Source organism: Spermophilus citellus (assembly GCF_964194105.1).
Source record: "Spermophilus citellus genome assembly, chromosome: 10".
NCBI lineage: Eukaryota > Metazoa > Chordata > Mammalia > Rodentia > Sciuridae > Spermophilus > Spermophilus citellus.
This window is the reverse complement of record NC_138197.1, coordinates 52,726,151-52,750,824: the sequence shown is the minus strand read 5'-3', so window position 1 is coordinate 52,750,824 and position 24,674 is coordinate 52,726,151. Positions and strand designations below refer to the sequence as shown.

Below are 24,674 nucleotides of genomic sequence, written 5' to 3'. Positions count from 1 at the left end.
TGCCCAAGTCCTTTGGAAATATCATTTTGTATCCAAGCATGCTAGATGCTGTATGTGGAGTTAAGGGACCTGTTTGCCCAGTGGGTTTCAGTCTTGCTTTGGCCCGAACTCTTCTACCTATGTCCTTATTCCTCCCTTTTCAAATGGCAATGTTTATTTTGTGACACTATATATTGGATATAATGTAATCTGTTTTGGATTTTTTACAGGGGCTGACATCTGAGAGTTTGCCTTGAATCTCAGAGAAGATATTGGATGTAGACTGAACTTTGGGGTAGTGCCAGAGGCATTAAGTCTATGGGACTCTTGGAGATGTACTGAATGCATTTTGTACTGTAAGAAGGACATGAGCTATTTGGGAACAGGGGTAGGATATTAGGGTATGGATATGAGATGTCCCCCAGAAGCTCCTGTTATGCAAAACTATTCAGAGGTGGAAAAGAGTACTTTATGTGAGCTGCAATCTAATCAGTCCATCCTAGTTTGAATGGACTCCCTGGGTGGTATCTGTAAGCAAGTGGGATATGGCTGGATGAGGTATGTCACTGTACGCATGCCCTGGCAGTGTTGTTCATCCTGCAGCCCCTTCCTCTCTCTCTCAGCTTCTTTTTATCGAAGGGGAGGGAGTATTGGGAAATTGAACCCAGGGGTACTTTACACTGAGTCACATCCCAGAACCTTTTATTTTTGGAGACAGGGCCTCACTAAGTTGCTTAGGGCCTCACTAAGTTGCTGAGGCTGGCTTTGAATTTGCAATCCTCCTGCCTCAGCCTCCCAGGTTGCTGGGATTACAGGTGTGCACCACCATGCCTGGCTCTCTCAGCTTCTTGATCCCACCATTGCCTGAGCAGTTTTTGTCCTCTGGGATCTTCCTCCCTGATGTGCTAGCTTGGGTTGGGCCCAGAGCAAGAGAACCAGCTCTCTACATATTAAGACCTCTGAAAATGTGAGCCAAAAATAAACTTTCCTTCCTCTAAGTTGTTTTTGTCATGTAAACACATGGTCATATCGACACAAAAACCAACTAAAACAAAGGGGATGGATCCTTTGGTTTTTTATTCCCTTTTTCTACTTATATACTATGGCTACAATTTGGTTCCTCTGTTGCCACAGTAGCCAACAGCTTCAGAACAAAAACTTCTGAGGGTTAGACTTTTTAGTCATAGGGACCCAGGATCTGAAGGACTTCTGAAATCCCCTGTTTATGCCTCAGGAGATGGCAGCATCTCTTTCATGTGGGCAGTCATCAGAGCTGAGTGTGACAGAGTCTGAACTGTGTTTGTGTGCACATGTGTGTGTGCACATGTGTGTGCGCACATGCATGTGTGCTCTTCCCTGCTTTCTTGCCAGAGCATCAAATGCTGTAGTAAAGATGCTCTTTCTAGAAAATAATTTAGTAACAATTATCATAAGGTATTAATATACTTGTGATCTTTGGTCCAGTTATCCAACTTATAGGACTAGGATGAGAGAAACAGAGATTTGTGGATAATGAGGCTTACTATCATTAATAAACAACTGTAAATGGTCTTAATAATCTAAGGATCATTTATCACCTAAGTGTCACTAATAAGAAAGTGGATAAAAATTATGGAATATCCATGTTTTCTGAAGACTGTGCCATTGAATTTTACTTTTGTCACTTTCTGTTGATGTGACATCCATATCTATCTATCTATCTATCTATCTATATATATATATGGTAAAGAATATACAATCATATATGTATGTATATAGACAGATAAATAAAAGATTATAAGGAAATCAACTGAACTCTTTAAGTGATGGTTACTGTTAACTCTGGATGCTATGGGATCACAGGGGCAGTACTTTTCATCTTCATACTTACTAGAATTTTTCAAATTATATACGCCTATCTTTTATTACAAGGGTTTTTTCAAGTGTAATAAGACAAAGCATAAGAGGTATCCGGTGGAAATGATCAGTACAGAAGGTTCTTATAAAAATGTGTTTTTAAAATTTTTATTTGTTTTAAAGAGCAGCTTTATTGAGGCATAATTCATACACAAAATTCATCATTCTATAATGAATAATTCAGTAGTTTTTAGTATATTCAGAGTTGTACTCTTTTTTTTTTTTTTTTTTTGGTGCTACCGAAGATTGAACCCAGGGTTGCTCTACCACTGAGATACATTCCTATGTCTTTATTTTAAAAAACCTTTATAATTATACATAGTAGTTGGGATCATCCCCACAGACTCATAGGTGCATGGAATTTAATTTCAGCTCATGATTCTCCATTTTCCCTACCCCTTTTTTTCTCCCATCCTTCCCCTGCCAAATTCTTCCTCTACTTCCTTTTCCTGTTTATTTATATTTGATAGGTTCTTTATACTTGTGCATAAAAGTGAAATTCCCTGGGGATTATTTATATATGCACACAATATGACTTTTTAAAGAATTCATTCTGCATTGCCTCCCCTAATCCATCCTTCTAGTCTACCTCTTGATCTCCTTCTTCCACATTACTGATCTTCCCTTTATCTTTATGTTATCCTATTCTTCCCTCCCCCTTTCCTTTATTTCACTCTAGCTTCTGCATATGAGAGAAAACATTCAACCTTTGAGTTTGTGAGTTTGGCTAATTTCACTTAGCATGATATTCTTCATTTGAATCATTTACTGGCAAATGCCATAATTTCATTCTTTTTTTTATACCTGAGTAGAACTCCATTGTGTGTGTGTGTGTGTGTGTGTGTGTATGCCACAATTTAATCCATTCATCTTTCATGTGGGCAGTCATCAAAGCTGAGTTGGTTACACTGGGTTGATTACATAACTTAGCTATTATGAATTTTGCTGCCATAAACAGTGAGGGGGAAAATACCAAGGAGTGGGAGAGCTGGGTCATCTGGTGGTTCCATCTCTAGTTTTTTTGAGAAATCCCCAACTGCTTTCCAAAGGAGTTGTACTAGTCTGCAGTCCCACCAATAATGCACAAGGGTACCTTTTCCTCCCACAACTTCACCAGCATTTATTATTGTTCATATTCTTGATCATTGCCATTCTGACTGGAGATGAAATTTTAGTATAGCTTTGATTTAGTATAACACCTCCTTGATTCTAGAGATTCTGAACATTTTTAAAAATGTATTTGTTGGTCAATTGTGTTCCTTCTTTTGAGAAGCTTCTCTCCAGTTCTTTTGCCCATTTATTGATTGGGCTATTATTATTATTTTTCGGTGTTAAGTTTTTTGAGTTCTTTTATATATTCTGGATATTAATCCCCTATCTGGACAAGATTTTCTCCCATTGGAGAATATTTTCCTTTATACTACAGAAGCTTTTTAGTCTGATAAACCCTGCTTGTTAATTCTTTGTTTTATTTCTTGCACTTTAGGGGTCTTATTATGGAAGTTAGTGCCAGTACCTATATGATGGAGTGTGGACCCTTTGTTTTCTTCTAGCAATTGCAAGGATTCTGGTCTAATTTCTAAGTCTTTGATCCATTTCAATTTGAGTATTGTCAGGGTGAGAGATAGATAAGGGTCTAGTTTCATTGTTCTATATATAGTTGTCCAGTTTTACCAGCACCAGTTCTTTAAAAGGCTGTCTTTTCTCCAAAACATATTTTTGGCACCTCTTTCAAGTATTAGATGGCTGTAGGTGTGTGGATCTGTCTCTGTCTCTTCTGTTTTGTTCCATTGGTCCTCGTGTCTATTTTGATTCCAATACTATGCTGTTTTTGTTACTAGAGCTCTGTAGTATAATGTCAGCTGAGGTATTGTGATGTCCCCTGCTTTTTCTTGTGTAGTATTGCTTTGTTTATTCTCGGTCTCTAATTCTTCCAAATGAATTTAAGAATCATTATTTCTAATTCTGTGAAGAATGTCATTAATATTTTGATGGGGATGATATTGAATCTGTATATTGCTTTTGGTAGTATGGCCATTTTGACAATATTATTTCCTCCTATCCAAGAACATGAGATGTCTTTCCATCTTCTAAGGTCTTCTTCACTTTCTTTCTTTGGTGTTCTACAAAGTTCATTGTAGAGTTCTTTTACGTCCTTGTTTAGATTGATTCCCAAGTATTTTATTTTATTTTATTTTTTAGGTATTGTGAATAGGATGGTCTTCCTGATTTCTTCCTTGGCTAAATCACTGTTGGAGAATAGGAAAGCTATTGATTTATGCATAATGATCTCATATTCTGCTTTGCTGAACTCATTTAGAAGTTCTAGAAGTCTTCTTGTGGAGTTTTTTGGGTCTTCTAGATAGAGGATCATGTCATCAACAAACATAGTTTGACTTCTTCTTTTCCTATTTGTATCCTTTTGATTTCCTTTTCTTTCTTGATCAGTCTGGCTAATGTTTCCATGACTATATTGAATAGGAGTGGTGAGAGTGGACAGCTGTATCTTGTTCCTGAATTTAGAGGAACTCCTTTTAGTTTTTCTTAATTCAATATAGTGCTGCCTTTGGGTTTGTCATAAATGGTCTTTAATATGTAGCTTCTCCAGCATTTTTAACATGAATGGGTGCTGGATTTTAACATGAAAGGTCTTTTCTGCATCTATTGAAATGATCATATGATTCTTGTCCTTAATTCTTGTGGTGAATTACATTTATTGATTTCTGTATGTGGAAACAACCTTGAATCACTGGAATGAAGCCCATTTGATCATGGTGTATTATCTTTCTTATGTGTTTTTAAAATTTTTTAAAATTTTATTTATTCTCACTAGTATATGACAGTAGAATGCAATTCAATTCATATTACACAAATAGAGCACAATTTTTCATGTCTCTTGTTGAACACAAAGTAGAGTCACATTATTCATGTTTTCATACATGTACTTAGGGTAATGATGTCAGTCTCATTCCACTGTCTTTCCTACTCCCATACCCTTCTTCCCTTCTATTCCCTTTGCCCTATCTAAAGTTCCTCCATTCCTCCTGTGCTCCCCAACACCATCCCCATTATGAATCAGCATCTTTATATCAGAGAAATAATTTGACATTTGGTTTTTTGGGATTGGCTTGCTTCACTTAGCATTATGTTCTCCAACTACATCCATTTTAAGAAATGCCATGATTTTATTTTCTTTTAACGCTGAGTAATATTCAATTGTGTATATACACCATATTTTCTTTATCCATTCATCTAACTGAAGGGTATCTAGGTTGGAGCCACAATTTAGCTATTGTGAATTGTGCTGCTATAAACATTGATGTGGCTGTGTCCCTGTAATATGCTGTTTTTAAGTACCTTGGGTAAAAACTGAGGAGTGGAATAGCTGGGTCAAATAGTGGTTCCATTCCCAGTTTTCCAAGGATTCTCCATACTGCTTTCCAGGTTGGCTCCATCAATTTGCAGTCCCACCAGCAATGTAAGAGTGTGCCCTTTCCTCCACATCCTCACCAATACTTACGTCGTTTGTATTCTTTTTTTTATTTAATTTTTTTTTAGTGTTAGGTGGACACAATATCTTTTTTTATTTTTATGTGGTGCTGAGGATCGAACCCAGTGCCCCATATATGCTAGGCAAGCACTCTACCACTGAGCCACAACCCCAGCCCCGTTGTTTGTATTCCTAATAACTGCCATTTGTATGTATGTATGGAGTGAGATGGAATCTTAGAGTAGTTTTGATTTGCATTTCTCTGATTGCTAGAGATGTTGAACATTTTTTCATATATTTGTCGATTGATTGTATATCATCTTCTGAGAAATGTCTGTTCAGTTCCTTGGCACATTTATTGATTGGATTATTATCTTTTTTGGTGTTAAAGTTTTTGAGTTCTTTATATATTCTAGAGATCAGTGCTCTATCTAATGTGCGTGTGGTAAAAATTTGCTCCCATTCTCTATTCACTTCACTAATTGTTTCATTTGCTGAGAAGAAGCTTTTGAGTTTGAATCCATACCATTTATTGATTCTTGATTTTAATTCTTGTGCTACAGGAGTCTTATTAAGGAAGTCACGCCTAATCCGACATGATAAAGATTTGGGCCTACTTTTTCTTCTATTAGGTTCAGGTTCTCTGGTTTAATTCCTAGGTCCTTGATCCACTTTGAATTGAATTTTGCTCATGAGAGATAGGAGAGATAGGGGCTTAATTTCATTTTGTTTCATATGGATTTCCAGTTTTCCCAGCACCATTTGTTGAAGAGACTATCTTTTCTCCAATATATGTTTTTGGCATCTTTGTCTAATGTAAGATGATTGTATTGATGTGGGTTTGTCTCTGTGTCCTCTATTCTGTACCATTGGTCTACAAGTCTATTTTGGTGCCAATACCATGCTGTTTTTGATACTCTGTAGTATAGTTTAAGGTTTGGTATAGTGATGCCACCTGCTTTACTCTTCTTGCTAAGGATTGCTTTAGCTATTCTGGGTCTCTTATTTTTCCAGATGAATTTTGTGACTGCTTTATATATTTCTATGACGAATGTCATTGGGATTTTGATTGGAATTGAATTAAATCTGTATAGGGCTTTTGGTAGTATGGTCATTTTGACAATATTAATTCTGCCTATCCAAGAGCAAGGTAGATCTTTCCATCTTCTAAGGTCTTCTTTAATTTCTTTCTTCAGTGTTCTTTAGTTTTTGTTGTAGAGGTCTTTCACTTTTGTCATCGATTCCTGAGTATTTTATTTTATTTTTTGAGGCTATTGTAAATGGGGTAGTTTTCCTCATTTCCCTTTCAGAGGATTTGTCACTGATATACAGAAATGCCTTTGATTTATGAGTGTTGATTTTATATCCTGCTACTTTGCTGAATTCATTCATTAGTTCTAGATATTTTCTGGTGGAATTTTTTAAGTCTTCTATGTATAGAATCATATAGTTGGCAAATAGTGCTAATTTGAGTTCTTCTTTACCTATCTGTACCCCTTTAATTTCCTTTGTCTGTCTAATTGCTCTGGATAGTGTTTCAAGAAGTATGTTAAATAGAAGTGGTGACAAAGGGCATCCCTATCTTGTTTTTAGAAGGAATGCTTTCAAATTTTCTCCATTTAGAATGATGTTGGCCTGGGGCTTAGCATAGATAGCTTTTACAATGTTGAGATAAGTACCTGTTACCCCCAGTTTTTCTAGTATTTTGAACATGAAGGGGTGCTGTATTTTGTTGAATGCTTTTTCTGCATTTATTGAGATCATCATATGATTCTTATCCTTAAGTCTATTGATGTGATGAATTACATTTACTGATGTCCGTATGTTGAAGCAACCTTGCATCCCTGGGATAAACCCCACTTGATTGTGGTGCACTATCTCTTTGATATGTTTTTGTATTTGATTTGCCAGAATTTTATTGAGAACTTTTGCATCTGTGTTCATTAGAGATATTGGTCTGAAATTTTCTTTCTTTGACATGTCTTTGCCTGGTTTTGGAATCAGGGTGATACTGGCCTCATAGAATGAGTCTGGAAGTGTTCCCTCTTTTTTCTATTTCATGAAATAATTTGAGGAATATTGGTATTAGTTCTTCTTTAAAGGTCTTGTAGAACTCAGACGTGTATCCATCCATTCCTGAATTTTTCTTGGTTGGTAGGCTTCTGATGGCATCTTCTATTTCATTCCTTAAAAGTGTTCTGTTTAAATCGTGTGTATCATCCTGTTCAACATGGGCAAATCATGTGACTCTAGAAATTTTCGAATACCTTCAGTATTTTTCATTTGATTGGAGTACAAATTTTAAAATAATTTCTAATTATCTTCTGTATTTCTGTAGTGTCTGTCATGATATTTCCTTTTTCATCACGGATGTTAGTAATTTGAGTTTTCTCTCTCTTTCTCTTTGTTATTGTGGCTAAAGGTTTATCAATTTTACTTTTTCAAAGAACCAACTTTGTTCTGTCAATTTTTTCAATTGTTTCTTTTGTTTCAATTTCAGCTCTAATTTTAATAATTTTCCGTCTTCTATTGCTTTTAGAGTTGACTTTTCTTCTTTTTCTAGGGCTTTGAGATGAAATGTTAGGGCATTTATTTGTTTTTTTTTTTTTTTCTTCTTTTAAGGAATGAACTCCATGAAATGAACTTTGCTCTCAGTACTGCCTTCATAGTGTCCCAGAGATTTTAATACGTTAGATCAGTGTTCTCATTAATCCCTAAGAATTTTTTAATCTCTTCTTTGATGTCTTTTGCAATGTATTGTTCATTCAATAGCATATTATTTAGTCTCCAGGTGTTGGAGTAGCTGTTATTTTTTATTTTATCATTGATTTCTAACTTCATTCTATTATGATCTGATAGAATGCAGGATAGTATCTCTACTTTTTTGTATTTCATGAGAGTTTCTTTGTGGAATAATATATGGTTTATTTTAGAGAAGGATCCATGTGCTGCTGAGAAGTGTATTTGCTTGTTGATGGATGAAATAGTCTATATATATCAGTTAAGTCTAAGTTATTGTTTTATTGAGTTCTATAGTTTCTTCATTCAGCTTTTGTTTGGAAGATCTATCCAGTAGTGAAAGAGGTGTGTTAAAGTCACCCAGAATTATTGTGCTGTGGTCTATTTGACTCTTGAACTTAACAAGAGTTTGATGAATGTAGATGCTCCATTGTTTGGGGCCTATATATTTATAATTGTTATATCTTGTTGATGTATGGTTCCCTTAAGCAGTATGTAATGACCTTCTTTATCCCTTTTGATTAACTTTGGCTTTAAGTGTACTTTATTTGATATGACGATGGAAACCCCTGCTTGTTTCTGCAATCCATGTGAATGGTATTTTTTTTTCCAATTTTTCACCTTCAGTCTGTGGGTGGATGTCTTTTCTGATGAGATGAGTCTCTTAGAGGCAGCATATTGCTGAATCTTTTTTTTAAAATCCAATCTGCCAGTCTATGTCTTTTGATTGATGAGTTTAGGCCATTAACATTCAGGGTTATTATTGAGACATGATTTGTATTTCCAGCCATTCTTGTTTAGTTTTGGTATTAAATTCAGTTGTTTTCTCCTTTGATTAGTTTTTCCTTTAGCGTACTACCTCCCTCTGCTGGTTTTCATTGTTGTTTTTCATTTGCTCTTCGTGGACTATTTTACCAAGGATGTTTTGTAGTGCCAGTTTTCTAGCTATAAATTCTTTTTACTTTTGTTTACCATGAAAGGCTTTTATTTCATCATCAAATCTAAAGCTTAATTTTGCTGGATATAAGATTCTCAGTTGACATCCATTTTCTTTCAGAGCTTGATATATATTGTTCCAGAATCTTCTAAGCTTTAAGTCTGGGTTGAAAAATCTGCAGATATCCTAATTGGTTTCCCTCTATATATAATCTGATTCCTTTCTCTTGTGGCTTTTAAGATTCTCTCCTTATTCTATATGCTAGGCACTTTCATTATAATGTGCCTTGGTGTGGATCTGTTGTGATTTTGTACATTTGGCATCCTATAAGTCTCTTGTATTTGGTTTTCCAATTCACTCTTCATGTTTGGGAACTTTTCTGATATTATTTCATTGAATAGATTGCTCATTCCTTTGGTTTGGAACTCTGTGCCTTCCTCTATCACAATAACTCTTAAATATGGTCTTTTTATGTTATCCCATATTTCTTGACTGTTCTGCTCATGGTTTCTTACCATCTTAACTGTGTGATCTATGTTCTTTTCAAGATTATATATTTTGTCTTCATTGTCTAAGGTCCTTCCTTCCAAGTGGTCTAATCTGTTGGTGATGCTTTCTATTGAGCTTTTAATTTAGTTTACTGTTTCTTTCATTTCAACGATTACTGTTTTTTTTTTTTTCAGAACCTCCATATCCTTATTGAAGTAATCTTTTGCTTCCTGTATTTGCTTATGTAGCTCTTTATTGAAATGATCTTTTTTCTGTCTGTTCTTGTTCTCTTATATCATCTTTTAATTCACAGAACGTTTTAATTATGTACATCCTGAACTCCTTCTCTGTCATTTCTTCTGTTGTGCTATCCATGGATTCTTATAATGTAGTGTCTTGATTTGTTTGGGGCAACTTTTTCACTAATTTTTCATGCTGTTTGTATGTCTTTCCTTCTAGCACTGAGGATTCGCAGCGTTACTGGTTTTTACACTTTAGGCGTATAGTACTCCTGCAGGGTTCCAATACTTCTCCTGCCCAGCTGGTGATCCAAGCTGGGAGTTGCCACAACTAAATAAGGTGAAGTCAGTGTCCCAAGTGGAGGGGGCTGCTTTCAGTGATGGAGTGTCAAGTGTGGGGGGGAGGCCGGTGGTAGTGTTGGGCAATGGGTTCAAAGATGCATCTTGGACCCAGTGCGGGCACTGTGGGCATTAGTGGGGCTGACCTAGGCCTGCCTGGGCTCCGAGGGTGTTGGTGGAGCTGACCTGGGCCTCCCTAGCTCCATGGGTGTCCTTGATGTGTTTTTGAATGTGGTTTACTAATATCTTGTTAAGGAATTTTGCATCTATGTTCATCAGGGATATTGATTTGTAGTTTTCTTTCCTTCATGAGTCTTTGTCTGGTTTTGGTATCATGGTTATATTGGTTTCATAGAATGTATTTGGGAGTATTCCCTCCCCTTCAATTTCATGGAATAATATGAGAAAGACTGGTTATTTCTTCAGTAGAGTTCTGGTAGAACTCAGCTGAGAAATCCAGCTGGTCCTGGCTTTTCTGTTTTGGAAGACTTTGAATTGCTATTTCAATTTTATTACTTGACATTGATCTGTTTAGATTTTCTACATATTTCTGATTAAATTTGGGCATCATATGTGTCCAGAAATTTGTCAATGTCTTCCAGATTTTCCAGTTTATAGGAGTAATAAATTAATATTGGAGTATTGATTTTCAAAACAGGTTTTGATAATCCTCTGTATGTCAGAAGTATGGTACCTCCTTTCTCATCTCTGATTTTGTTGATTTGGGTTTTCTCATTTCTTTTGGTTAATCTTATTTTTTTTAAAGAGAGAGAGAGAATTTTTTAATATTTATTTTTTAGTTTTCAGTGGACACATCATCTTTTTTTTACTTTTATGTGGTGCTGAGGATCGAACCCAGCGCCCCATGCATGCCAGGCGAGCACACTACCGCTTGAGGCACATCTCCAGCCCATCTTATTTTTTTTCAAAGAACCAGCTCATCATTGCATTGATCCTGTATATTGTTTCCTTATTCTCAATTTCATCTCTGATCATAATTAGTTCTTGTCTTCTACTGATTATAGAATTAGTTTGTTCTTCTTTTTCTAAGGCCTAGGGATAGATTTTGGTATGTTGTATCTCTGTTCTTATTCTTTTCCAAGGATTTCTTGACTTCTCATTTCTTTGATCCATTCTTCATATAAGAAAGTGTTCAATATCCATGTGTTTATTTGGTTTCTATTAATTTTCTTACTATTGATTTCTAGTATTCAAATATGGTCTGATAGGATACATGAGCTTATATCATTTTAAAATATTTGCTAAAATTTGCTTTGTGGCCTAGAATATAGTCTACTTTGTAAAACATTTTATGTGCTACTGAGAAGAAGGCAAATTAAGCTGTTTTGGGGTAAAATATTTTGTGTCTGTTAGGTCCATTTGATTTGTAGTATTATTTAGGTCAGAGATATTTTTATTGAGTTTAAGGATCTTTCTATTGGTGATTAGGGTATGTTGAAATCACCCAGTACTGTTGTGTTGGAGTCTGTCTGGGATTTAAAGGCATAGAGTGTTTTTTTAAACAAAAGGATGTATGTATGTATGTATGTAACTATTGTTATATCTTCTTGTTGGATTGTTTCTTTTACCAGAATGTAGTAACCTTCTTTATGTCTTATGATTGTTTTCTTTTTTGGTACCAGGAATTATTGAACTCAGGAGGCACTAAACCACTGAGCCACATCCCCTGTCCTTTCTATATTTTGTTTTGAGACAGGGTCTTGCTAAGTTGCTGAGGCTGGCTTTGAACTCACGAACCTCCTGCCTCAGCCTCCCAAGTGGCTGGGATTACAGGTATGCCCCACTGTACCTGGCTCTTCTGATTAATTTTGCTTGAAATCTTCTTTGTCAGATATTAGAATATCCACTACTACTTGTTTTCAGGGTCCTTATGCATGGAATTTTCCCCCTATCCTTTTACCTTTAGCTTGTGGGTGTCTTTGTCGTTTCCTGCCATTTTGAGTTTTTATTTTATTTAATCCTGTCTTCTCATTTAGTAAATTATTCTTCTATCAAACTTCCTTTTGGGGAGCTTTGGAAATTGTTTCTTAGTTCTTCTGTGTGCAATTTACCTTTGACTATTCTTTGTAGTGCTGGTTTTGTGCTCTTTTAGTTTATTCTTGTCATGAAAAGTTTTTATTTCCCCCTTCAATTTGAATCGCTTCTAAATGTGACCTTAGGTTTCTATCCTGCAGTTTTAAAAATTCCTTACTTTCTGTTAGGCATTTTATGATATGTCTTGGAAAGCTTCTTATTTAAATAGTTCTATTTGGAGTCCTGTAGATTCCTATATGTGGATTTCTACCTCATTTCTGGTATACAAAAAGTTTTCTATAACTATGTCATTTAAAATGTTCTTTATGCTTTTAGCTTGCATCTTCACGTTTGTTTCTATCCCAAATGATTCTTAGGTTTGGTCTTTTAATGTTCCAGTGTTCTTGTATATTCTGATCATGTTCCATAACTTTTCCGCTTTATTATATTCTTTTGTTTTAGTTATACATGACAGAATGCATTCTGACACATCATACATATATAACTTTCCCCTTTATTATATCCTGTGTACTCAATATTACATATTCTGTCTTCAAAGCATGTAAAATATCCTAGACTGTAATTTTGTAAGACTGTAGATGTTAGATGTTCTAACCATGCCCAAATAGAAACTATGTAAGGATGGAGGTGTTCAGTTTATACAAAAACAAATCATCACATGACAAGCCTTAAATGTAAAATTTCTATTTGTCAATTTGTCAATAAAATTCAAGAGGGTTTGGTGCCCTTGGCTGACTCCCACTAGTCTTCTTTCTAGCTGCTTTTGAGGAAATTTTGTCATCTGATCCTGATTGTGGGTCAAATCCTGAAAGTTGGCTAAATCCTGACACTAGAGTTATTTTTGTCTCTGCTTCTAAGGAAACTTCCATTTGTTCAGAGTGCCATGGAAATGCACCAGAGGGCACACAGTGTGGAACTTTTTAGAGCAGCTCTGTCCAATAGGACTTTCTGAGATGATGGGAATGTTTCATCTGTCCTAATAAGGCAGCCACTAGTACCATGCTTGCTGGCCATTTGAAAAATGGCAATGTGATTCAATAACCAGATCTTTCATTTAACTTTTAACTTTAGTAGCAACATGTGATTGGTGGCTGACAGTGGAGCACAGCACAGTTCTGTAGCTTTTGGAGCGTGGCCTTATGGTGTATCTGTGCCTTCTTTCTATTCAATGCCTATACATGTGGCAGAATTTGGTTTGGGCCTTGCTTTCAGGGCAATGCTAGGTGATGAGGTTGTTGGAGGGGAAACCTAGAGCTCTCATCTTTTGGCTTTGCTGACAAACCTTTTTGGACCCAAGATGCAAAAACAGGCCAGTTGAGGCTAGCTCTCTAGAGCAGCAGCAAACAACTCCAGAGAGCCTCTGGGTTCTGGAGGCACATCTGGGTTTTCTCAATTGTACAACTGAATATTAGAAAGAAAATTCACAATTCAAGAGAGTTGTCATGAAAATAAATGATCAAACACAGAAAAACATGTAGTAGAGTGTGTGGAATTTGGTACAGGTTTGGTAACATTGAACTGTGCCTACACCAAAATGCTTTATTTCATCCCCATCCCTCCCCTCAATTAACCACTCAGGCTCTGATAAGCTCCTATTTGAGAACCAACATATAAACAGAGCATAGGAAACTGCACCTACCAATCCCCACCTCCACCCCCATATAAATACTACAAATATTGCTGCTAAGAATTTGTTTGTAAGGAGTTTCTTGTCCCAATAATCCTGATAAAGCAAAAGTAGTAATGGGAATAAGGTGACTTCCCTTTTTGAAAAACATTACTATGGGGCTGGGGTTGTGGTTCAGTATAGAGTGCTTGCCTAGTATGTGTGAGGCACTGGGTTCGATTCTCAGCACCACATAAAAATAAAGATATGATATCCATGTACTACTAAAGAAAAACAAAAAAAAAACAACAAAATCCATTTACATTGCCCCTCCCCCACTGTGTGTTTTTATTGGATAAAACATAAAACTGAACACCTTGCTGGGGGCAGTGGGGCATGCCTGTAATTCCAGTGCCTTGAGAGGGGGAGGCAGGAGGACCATGAGTTCAAAGCCAGCCTCAACAACTTAGCAAGGCCCTAAGCAACTTTGCAAGACTCAGAACCTGTCTCAAAAAATAAAAAGGGCTGGAGATGTGGCTCAGCGGTTAAGTGCCCTGGGTTTGATCCGTGGTACTCATTCCCCAAATTGACCACCTTACCCATTTTTAAATGCACAGTTCAGATGTATTAAGGAAATTCATTACTTACAGGTTATGTCCCTAAAGGCAATACAATATATTAATATGAAATACCCTTAATGTCTATATAAAGGAAATACCAAATTGAGAATAATGCTCATGGGAAGTGGGAAATGAAGGGACCAGCAAAGCAGGGAAAGTGAGGGCCTAACTTTGTAACATTTCTTCTTTAAAAAAGAATGAATCAAATATGACAAAATGTTGAGGCCTGACTAAACCAAGTTTTAAGTACATGAAGTGTTGACTAAAATACCTTGTAACCCAAATATTCATGAAAATAGCATTGATTAGATCACAAAATACAAAGTACAGCTTAAGACACATGGGTCCTCTCCAGGTTGAACATCCCCCCAGGAGATTAAAAAGAGTAAAATTTTCTTTGCCTTCTCTCTATGAATGCTAGTCATAGGTTTTTTTGAGAATTGACTTTATTTTTGTTGTTTTGTTTTTTTTAAAGCTCCCAAGTTAATTTATTATTCAAGCAGGATTGAAAATCACTGATGTCAGTCTTAAAAAATGATGAGAATGATATAAATCTAGAAAATTGTCCACAGTATATGGTTAAGTTTTTTTTTTTTTTTTAATGCAGGTCAGAAGGCATTTATGGATAAAAAGATCCTGTTGTGTGAAATATTTTAAATATGCAAAGAAACTCTGAAAGGATAATTAGCAAACCTGAGGTAGTAAGCAGGGTGGTGGAGGAGAGACTGCTAAAGACTTTACTTTCTTTACAGAATTTTTACACCAAGAACATAACTTTAAAAAAATTAAATGAGTACATATATAAATATACCACAGTCAATCTCACCACCATGTATATCCACAAAACTGGGATCCTAAGTAGAATAAGATATATTCCAAGCTTGTGTATCAAAATGGATCCTACTATCATGTATAACTAAAAGAATAAAAATTTTAAAAAGTTAAAGGATGTAGTATTTTTAAAAACAGAAAAAGCAACACCTTTTTTGGTTCTTTTTAGGTATACATAACAGTAGAGTATATTTTGACATATTTCTGCAAACACAGAATATATCTTATTGTAATTGGGATCCCAGTCTTGTGATACCGCTTTTATTTTCATATCACAAAAAGTACAGTAAGTCTTTGATTTATAACTTTCAGCTGTTTATAACATAAATGCTTACAATCTGTACTAGGTTCCTCTGAAATTTTGATAAGCTTACATTTAGTATACAACATATTTCACAAGTCTTGTCTCCTTGAATTAGTTGAAGTCGTCCCCATTTTACAGGTAACAAATTAAGGAAACAAATTAAGAGTTAAGGCACTTGACTCTTATGAAAATGGAGACTCAAAACTCAAATCTGTTCCCAGATGGTTATTTTTTTACTCTGCCATACCACCTACTTGATACTCTTGATAGCCTTCCTGAGGACAGGGGCCACTATTCACCAAGGAAATATTAACTGGCTGAATACGTTAAACTTTCAGAGACAAAGTAGGAATAATTATTGCTTAACTTCAAGAGATGCTTCCTGGGCTATTCATGCCCAGTTTACTAATGACTGATTACTTGGTTTCTTGAGAAGGAATGTCCAAGGCATTTATTTCTGCACTTGTATTTATTTATTTATTTTTTAATCTGAAAGCAGATTAGGGTTTTGGTTTTTTTTAATGAACATATAATAATTATACATATTTATGGGGTATAGTGTGATGTTTTCATACATGTATACATTGTGTAATGAACAAATCAGGGTAATTAACTTATCTATCACTTCAAACATCATTTCTTTGTGGTGAAAACATGCATAATGCTCTCTAGTATTTTAAAATATGCATTATCTTTTAATTATAGCTTACTATTCGATAAAACATTGGAACTTATTTCTCTTATCAAACTATAATTTTGTACCCATTGGCCAATCTCTCCCCATCTGCCTTGGCCTCTCTAATCTTTCCCAGACTCTGGTAACCACTATTCTACTTTTTAATTCTATGAGATTGGCTGTTTTAGATTCTATCTATGGGTGAGGTCATGTGATGTTTGTCTTTTTGTGCCTGACTTATTTCACTCATTGTCCTCCAAGTTCATTCATGTTACCTTACCACAACTGGCATCCTTCTTTCATGGATGAATAATATTAGATTGTGTATATTTACCACATCTTCTTTATTCATCTGTTAATTGACACTTAGTTGATGCCATATCTTGGCTGCATATTTTTATTATTGAAGTTTGGAAGTGCAACATCTTAACTGCAGCATGTTTCATACCCTCTCCATCCCATCTGCAACAAATGCCGTATGCTTTATTTTCTATGCAGGACAAAGAACAGGGCCTACGTGTAACTAGCATTTAGTAATTACTTGTGAACAAAACCGATGTTCTATTTACATCTTTTTTGGAGGCAGGGAGCAACATATATACTCAAATTGCAGAAGCTGAGCTGTGCTTTAGAGACTTTGCTAAGAGAAATAAGAAATTGATTTTTCTATCAACACTCTATCTTCTTTTCAATTTTTTTTTGTAGTTGTAGATGGACAGCATGCCTTTATTTATTTCATTTTTATGTGGTGCTCAGGATTGAATCCAGTGCCTCACACACACTAGGCAAGTGCTCTGCCACTGCAACTAAGCTACAACCCCAGCCTCTCCCAACTTCTTTAAAAATTTTAATAAGTAATACTTGTGTACATTAATGTTCTCTCTATTGTGATATTAGACACCAATTCACACTAATTTCCAATGTAGGACTACTACAAGGCTGCCTCTGTGTTCTTCCTTATTTTGGCTTCCTCAAAGAAGGGGACCACAGTGATGAATCAACATTTTAAGGAGGGAAAACAAAGGTGAGGAGGCCATACACCTTTTCTGAAGCAAGAGGGCGTCATAGGGATTAGGAAAGTGCCCTTCCTCCTTCTCACCTAGGACTTCCTGGAATGATAAAGCTTAAGAGAAGGGATTCTGGGCTGGCATTGCCTAATGTTGCCAGGATTATTCAAATTTAACACCAGGCTCAGTGGACAGAAAATAGGAGCCAGCTCTTCATGCTCAACCTAGACTGAAGTTAAATGATGCGCCCCTATGTTCTCTGTGAATCCTGTGTACTGGGCTTGATAAAGATTCAAAGAGTAGATATGTCTTACTGTACTATAAACATTTTGGTTTGTCTTCATTTTATATAATGAATAGCAGTCTTACAAGATAGGTGTATCATCTTTAGCTTCTGGATGGGAAAATCAGGAAGGATTGCAGTTCCAGAAGAAATCAATGTACTCTCTAAAAGTTTAACTGAGGAAAAAAAGATATTTTTAGCATCGGGGCAAGGCATAGGGGAGTAAAAAAGCACCTGGGGAACTGATAGTGGCTTAAAAATGGGAGGGAGTTGGATTCCAGAGGAAGGTGAGTTGGACAGGAGCTATCTGTATCCTAGAGTATCAAATCAGAGACAGTGGGGTAATAAATTCCAAACCTCCCCGCTCTCTGAACTTGGACTCTCCCATGTATACTCCTGATATCAGTTTAGGAGTTTAAATGAGTATAAAAAAATATGTACAACAGAAAATTCTGAGTGCCCTGTGACAGGTTTCAGTCACATAAATCACAACAAAAAATGTTATTTCTTACTTTGGATAACACCCCATTATAATACATTGCTGGATATGTTACCCTCATATGACTTCATGCAACCTCACAAGAAGTGCCCTTGATTCCAAAATATAGAAAGGGCCAAACCCATGGGAAGACTCAAAAACAGCAAACATTTTCAGAATTTGGATAGTTGCAATTTAGTCCACATTTTGCCAAGAACTACATGTTGTGAACAAGACTTTCATCAGTAGGAAGAGCAGCAACAGCAGGAAGTGGCCAGGAAGTGGCAGGTGCATCTTTGTGGTCTCAGCAATTCCAATAACTTAGAATCAAGGAATTTTCTTTATATAACTCTAGGAAAGAGTTGTGGCTTTGTAACTGTACAGACCTTGCTTTTTTTGTTATGAGCCACCTAATAGCTTTATGACCTTGGGGGCTTTTTTTTTTTTTTTTTTTTTTGCAAAATCTCTTTGATTTGTGAAACAGAAATAAATGCCTCTTGGAGTCATGGAGGCTTTATGTAACTAGAGATAATATATGTAAAGCATCTGGCCTGCAGTATGAGTTCTGTGAGTAACGGTGATTCCTCTTTGTACTGCTGAATCCAACATAGGCTTTTAAGCAAAAGAGGTTATTTTATGTGTATGCACATTCCTTACTGAAAATTCTAATATTATTATAACAAGAAATTGTTTTATGGGTGATTTTGTAAATCATGGGTAAAGTTAACACTCTCAATTAAATCCGAAATTAAATCCCACCAAAATTCTATTGTGCAGAGAAAGCTGCTAGCAAGGACCAAGAGTAAGGAAAAGAGCAGTGTAAAGTTCTGCTTGGGTATCCTGTATTGAAACTGGTGTTAGAAATGTAAGACCACCAGCTCTGTGGTCTTCCCCACCACTCCACCCTACCCACTGGCCATCAACAGCAGTAAAAATATATTTTTATACTTTTGAGCATTAGACTTTTATTTTAAACAAAGACACTTTATTTTGCAAATCAAACTTTATGCATAACCTTATTATGCTTTCCAATTATTACTGAATAAATGAATAAAGATTAAACCTAATTATAAAATTTCCTAAAATTCAGCCAGGGTTTTTCTTCTTTTTCTTTTTTATTGTTCCATAATTACGAAACCAATAATTGTCAAACTTCTTTGAACCAGGTAATCATTTTCAATCAATCGGATAAGGGAAGAGGGGGAAAAAATCCCATGTAGGAATGATGTATGTAAATGAGCTTGCTTATGAGAATATCTTTTTTTTCTTTTTATGATACAGGCCAGTCACAGCACACATCCAGTTCAGAGGATGCTAATAAAAACTTTGCCCACCTCTCTCAGCCCATCTTTCTTACTCAGGCAGTTTCCAAGCAGTTCTTTGATGGAGACACAATCTTCGGTTTCCAGGACAAACTGTTCCACAGCCTTGCGTCCTGGCAGATGGCTCCTTACAGTCTTATTTTTGATACTGTCCAAGACGACTCCCCTGATGTCTTTAGGTTTTCCCGGCACACCAAAGATGATGAACAAGCCCAGGCAATCCTCTCCTATCAAGTTACAGAATTCTTCCAGCTTATCAAATCTACTTCTCTTCCAGGAAGACTCCTCTACCCTCAACTCCGGACCGGGGAAGTCACAAGGTTTTGACTGCACAGGAGGAAGAGAAGCCATCTGTAGAGTCTGAACCGCCAGCTGAAGCCTTATTTGCTTATCAGATCCCCAAAAGGTCCAAACCCAGTCAGCCCCAAATAGTAAGGCTTGGTGCTTGGTCATCTTGGTGGTGGTGAGCCACTCATCAACTCCCTTTTCTTGGCAGAAAGTGATGAAGTGGATTAAGAAGATCTCATTCAGAGTATTTGCAGCTGGGCAGAGTTTGCTCTGTGGATACTCAAATCCAAGATACTCCTTGAGCTTCTGAGCTGCATGGACTATGGCTTCACTGACCACCTCACAGATGCTGAGAACCTCAGTGCTGTCCTTCAGAGCCAACTGCTGTGATGCTTTTTGTCCCATTTTCTCTGCACCCAATCAATACTGCTCCCAAACATCAAGCATGTGAATGTCATTCAGAATTGCTTCTTTTTCAGAGGAAAAGTTCTGCAATGAAGTCACATCTGTTAATATGATCACAGTTTCCTAGCCCTATACTTCCTTGGTATAGCTAAGCATATAGACACACTGCTAAGCAAACATGTGAGGGCTCCCTGTTTGTCAAGTAGGTGTGCTATATTCATACAGATTCCTGCTGGTTTATTAAGTTACACGTTTTCAATTTCACACAAAACATCTGTTCTTCTCTGTGTTATGTTTACTCTACTTTTAATCTTTGGTAATTTCTTCCTAGATGTTCCCTCTTCCAAAATTTTAGTTAAAGATAGTATGTTCTTCAAAGGTGTATGGGTCATATTCATACACCTCTTTCTATAACTGGCTTCAAATCTGTAGGTGAGTCATTGCTGTTTACTTTCCTATATCCTTTCTGTCATGATTCCTCATTCCCCCACTCAGTAGATTATATTCCTTTCATATAATCTTTCTCAAAGACCTCAAATTTTTCTCCAATGATACACGTTAGGCACTCCACTTAAACAAATTTATGGATGTTTACCAATGAGAAAGAGTTTATTACTATTTTCTATACCAGAAACCAAGCCCATCTGTTATTTTGAACCAGGTAAAAATTAAACAACGATAATAAAGGCATTAGGCAATTAAGTATTGACTTTATTTCCTCTCGTATGGTAATACCAGCAGTGTATAATATTTTGCAAATAAAATATATCATTGAAAAAATTTTAATCTTAAAGAAAATTTGGCATTTTTTAACAGTCTTCTGGTATTTTCAACCAGTTTCTAATAACAAATTGAGTTTTTCAAATGGTGACATATATTCACATTAAAATAAAATCCAAATACAGGAAGAGTCCAATATAGTTACCAAGTAATGAATGATAAAAAGTTCAAAGGAAATCACCATAGCATCAAATCCTCTCAGTTATGAATAAATAGTAATCTATGTTATAAGTTCCTTGATGAATAGCTTGGTAACTTGCTGACAATATAAAATATAACACCACTGATATTCAAATAGAGTTTATAAACAAGTTCACTCACATTGACTGAACTGCCCACCTCATTCCATCTTGTGAACACCCATCCTTTCCACAGTTGACCATCATAAGCATATGTAGCACTGAATGAAAAATAGATTTTTTTTCTAATACCCCATAAAAAACATGAATAGTACAGTTTTTGCTGCAACTATTTTTTTTAAATAAAGAAAATTTGAGTTTTGTGTTATATAAAAACAGGAACTACATTTTATGTAATGAAATAGCCATTATATAATTAGTTTTGCAGCCTCAGAATTTTTGAATCTGATTGAAATGAAATGAAGCTCCATTTATTGATGGCCTGAGAAACATACCATTATCTAGGCAGACTGTTAGTACTTTGATGTAATGATGTATGTAACAAAGAAGAAAATAAAAAACACTATAAAGTTTTTGTTTTATTTTTTATTTCTTTAGAAATTATCTCTACCAATTTTGACAGGAGTCTGTGTGAATGTTTATGAATATATTCAAGTTAATGGTATATTAATGTCCCTTGAGTTCTTCCTTGTAAGGTAAATGGATCCAAGATTAAAATCAAAATGGATTGCTCTACAATTCTGTGGTGCCATTAAAAAAGGCTATTTCATGTATGTTAATTTAGCCTGAAAGATAAACTTTGTTAAAAAGTTCAGCTGTAAAGAAAGAAAAATCTCTTAAGGACCATCTGGAACATGAAAATTTAGATCACTATGTTTTGTTTTTATTTTCAATGTGATCTTGCCATCATCTTCCTTATGTCACAAAATAAAAGTTCTATTTTCTATGTACTATATATATATACATATATTTAGAAAAATATATAAAAATAAGATAAGAGGCAAGTGGAGGTTAGCTGGCATTCAGTGGGCACACAAAATTCCATACACTGCCTCTGAGCACAGAGTGTCCTGCTTAGATGGCTGCAGTGAGCAATGATGTGTCAAAGTCATTCACACCCTGGTTACTGCTCCCCAAATCCTCCATGCTGGGATGTGCAACACTTTAAATACAATACATCATGGATTTTTACATTAAATAGAGGAACAAAAATTATACTCTCATTCACCAGTGTCTCATTTTTTTGTGGCAAATTCTGAATAGGCACAATTCTCCTGTTGTCCATTTCCACTTCTAAATGAGAAAAAGTTGGAATGATAAACAATATACAATCTGTTGCTTATAGTACACAATGTAAGTATTTAAAAAATAAAGTGGAAAAAAGACAAAGGGCTCCTACTGCTCATCCAGGTCAAACGTTTGAATCTTCGTCTGTAATGCTGGCACTGGGAGAGCAGGCAGCAAAATCTTTAAACATGTCATCTTCCTTCAACATGTGCTGAAAAACAAGCAGACAGGGATTCACACTCTGAGTTCTGAGCTCAGAACTACACATTCTGCAATAAACATGCAATCCTTTGGGGTTATTTTAGGTTTCAATTCATTTTTCAAACTTACTGTGAGATTGTTGATGCCTTCAGAGAATGCCCCTATTTGTCTCACTGTCCCTTCTGAATCTTCCATCTGTGGACAAATCATGACATGACATACTCATTTTCATAATTTCAAGGAAACAGCAGAAATATGAATACAAGTAGAAGAAAAACAGAAAAGTTGCAGAAATAACACAAATAGTATGGAATGGGTAGAAGCAACATAACATTTTTGATGATAATCTCTTATCATTATTAGAAGGAACACTGGACTAGAACATCTAGTCTGATGACTCTGACAATGGCACCAAAGGACTACTGATTAGAGGGCAAACATGCAGCGCATAGCTTGAATCTGAAAAGTCTAGGTCGTAGGACCTGTCCAATCCTGACTTGTTCTAGTGCACAGATTTCCTTCACACAGAAACGTACAACACAGGTAAATTGTACAGGCTTTGGATCTAGCCTGGTTGGCTAGAGACCTTGAGCTGGTTACTTAGCTGTCTGTGCTTTAGCTTTCTTATATCTAAAATGTGGATTACAATATTCTATGTCTTAAGATTACCAAGAATCTTAATATGTTCAGTGTTTTGGATAGAATCAGCAAAGTAATAAGCAATCTCTAAGTACTCATTGTTATTTTATTATATTTTTTACCCATTTAAAGAAAACATCCTTGATTAGTAGTTAACAGTGTAGATTCCATTTAGCATCTGAATGCTGGGTGCACCTACCTGCTCTAACCGATCTAAATCATCTTCATCATATAGGCGCATATCCAAACCAGGTTTAAACCCCTTCTTAGTGGCACTTCCTGATACCTGTCCCAATTCCATTGGACAAACATATTCTTCTCCATCTTCCTGTTTCTTTTTTCTCAGATTCCCAAAATTGCTGAAGGTAAGTTTCTTTGGCTTTAAAAGCAAACAAAATGACCGAGAAATTTGATAAAGTTCATATGGCAAAGAACGAATAACGTATTATTTAATTATTCACCCCTTCTCATGGAGAAAAGCAACTGGATGATTGAATTTGCGTAGCAAATACATCCTAGGCATATGAGTAATACATCAATATCATAAATAATCCTTGTTATGAAGCCTAAGATTAATCTTATTCATACCATGAGCTGGACAATCAATCACTGTGATAAAACTGGTCAAAAACCTTTATGTTTTTAGGCAGGATTCGTGCAATGATGGAATTTCTCAGGGATAAAACCAATTTTGTGAAGATTTTCAATCTAAGAGCACCAAACAAACAAACAAACAAAGATCCTTACTATAATTTCTTTTTGGGTAAAGCTTTCATTATTTTATATGCCTGTTCTGCTGCCATATCAGGATAGTGACTGGTAAAATAATTCCCACTCTTTGGCAATACATTGATTATAGAAGCCAACCAACATCATGCTCTTTATCATTGTTAATGCTAATAAAAAAAATAATTTACTCAGAAACCTTTAAGAATGCATTATCTAAATTACTCTTAAAGATATAAACATAGACACACACACACACACACACACACACACACACACACACACACCTTTAAGATATATATCTCATCAACCCACAGAAGTTAGTAAACCCCAGAAGATAGAGTAACCGGGAAACAGCTGAAACAGTCTTTGCTTCAGGTGACCTTCACTTTTTTTCAGCTAACCTTCACTTTGGCAGTAGCTGTTAAAAGTACATAATCTGGTAACTCCATGGCATCTCGCTTCTGATGTTGGGCCTCAGCACCGATTAGGAGATTAAAATGAGTGGCCAAATGTCTTCGCAACAGTGTCTTATTTGGTGGAATATTTAATAACTGTGCCATTGTTTCTACATTAAAACGAGGTTCTAGAACCTGTAGATTAATTAAGAAAAATGAAAAAAAAATTTAAGAAAAATTATTAAAAAGTACGATAGTTATTACGTTTTGTATTGTACTTTACAATTTGCAAAGCTCTTTCATTTGGGTTATCTCCAATGACCCTTTCAACAGTACAGAGAGGTAGACAGGCTATGGACTTTGATTTTTAATTTATGTATTTTTTCTTTATTTTGCCTGAGTTAGGAAATGGTGGGGCTGGTCCTATAATCCAGGCTTCAGGCCTTATTAACCACACCAGCACTTGTACCTCTCTGGAGTGCTGACTCTGAAAGCTAACTCCTTATGCAACATGTATGTG

General features: G+C 35.8%; 2 protein-coding genes across 13 annotated transcripts in view; both read right to left on the bottom strand.

Annotated features, from left to right (window-relative positions):
• Positions 1–18,894: 18,894 nt before the first annotated feature.
• On the bottom strand, positions 18,895–22,401 carry REP15 (RAB15 effector protein). 2 transcript variants are annotated; one of them, XM_081311969.1, is made up of 2 exons: positions 22,303–22,401; positions 18,895–20,067 (listed from the first exon to the last, which is right to left on the bottom strand). In XM_081311969.1, exon 2 carries the CDS (start codon positions 19,981–19,983, stop codon positions 19,273–19,275), a length of 711 nt encoding a protein of 236 aa, XP_081168095.1. In that variant the 5' UTR covers positions 19,984–20,067; positions 22,303–22,401; the 3' UTR covers positions 18,895–19,272. The 2 variants fall into 2 exon arrangements, with proteins under 2 accessions (XP_081168095.1, XP_081168094.1); XM_081311968.1 differs by lacking the exon at positions 22,303–22,401 and adding an exon at positions 21,085–21,268.
• The window catches only part of PPFIBP1 (PPFIA binding protein 1), a gene marked incomplete at its 3' end in the record, with an annotated part of 252,050 nt that continues 247,404 nt past the window's right edge, over positions 20,029–24,674 (bottom strand). For 8 of the 11 annotated variants that reach the window (XM_081311959.1, XM_081311962.1, XM_081311963.1 and 5 more), the window contains 4 exons: positions 24,161–24,349; positions 23,230–23,409; positions 22,521–22,586; positions 21,422–22,401 (listed from right to left, as the gene is read on the bottom strand). In XM_081311959.1, the coding sequence (XP_081168085.1) occupies positions 22,315–22,401; positions 22,521–22,586; positions 23,230–23,409; positions 24,161–24,349 (522 nt within the window). The other 3 variants (XM_081311961.1, XM_081311960.1, XM_081311956.1) reach the window with 3 other exon arrangements.

Coding starts and splice junctions, on each gene's coding strand:
- REP15 (XM_081311969.1), bottom strand. CDS start 19,983: ATGGGACAAAAAGCATCACAGCAGTTGGCTCTGAAGGACAGCACTGAG.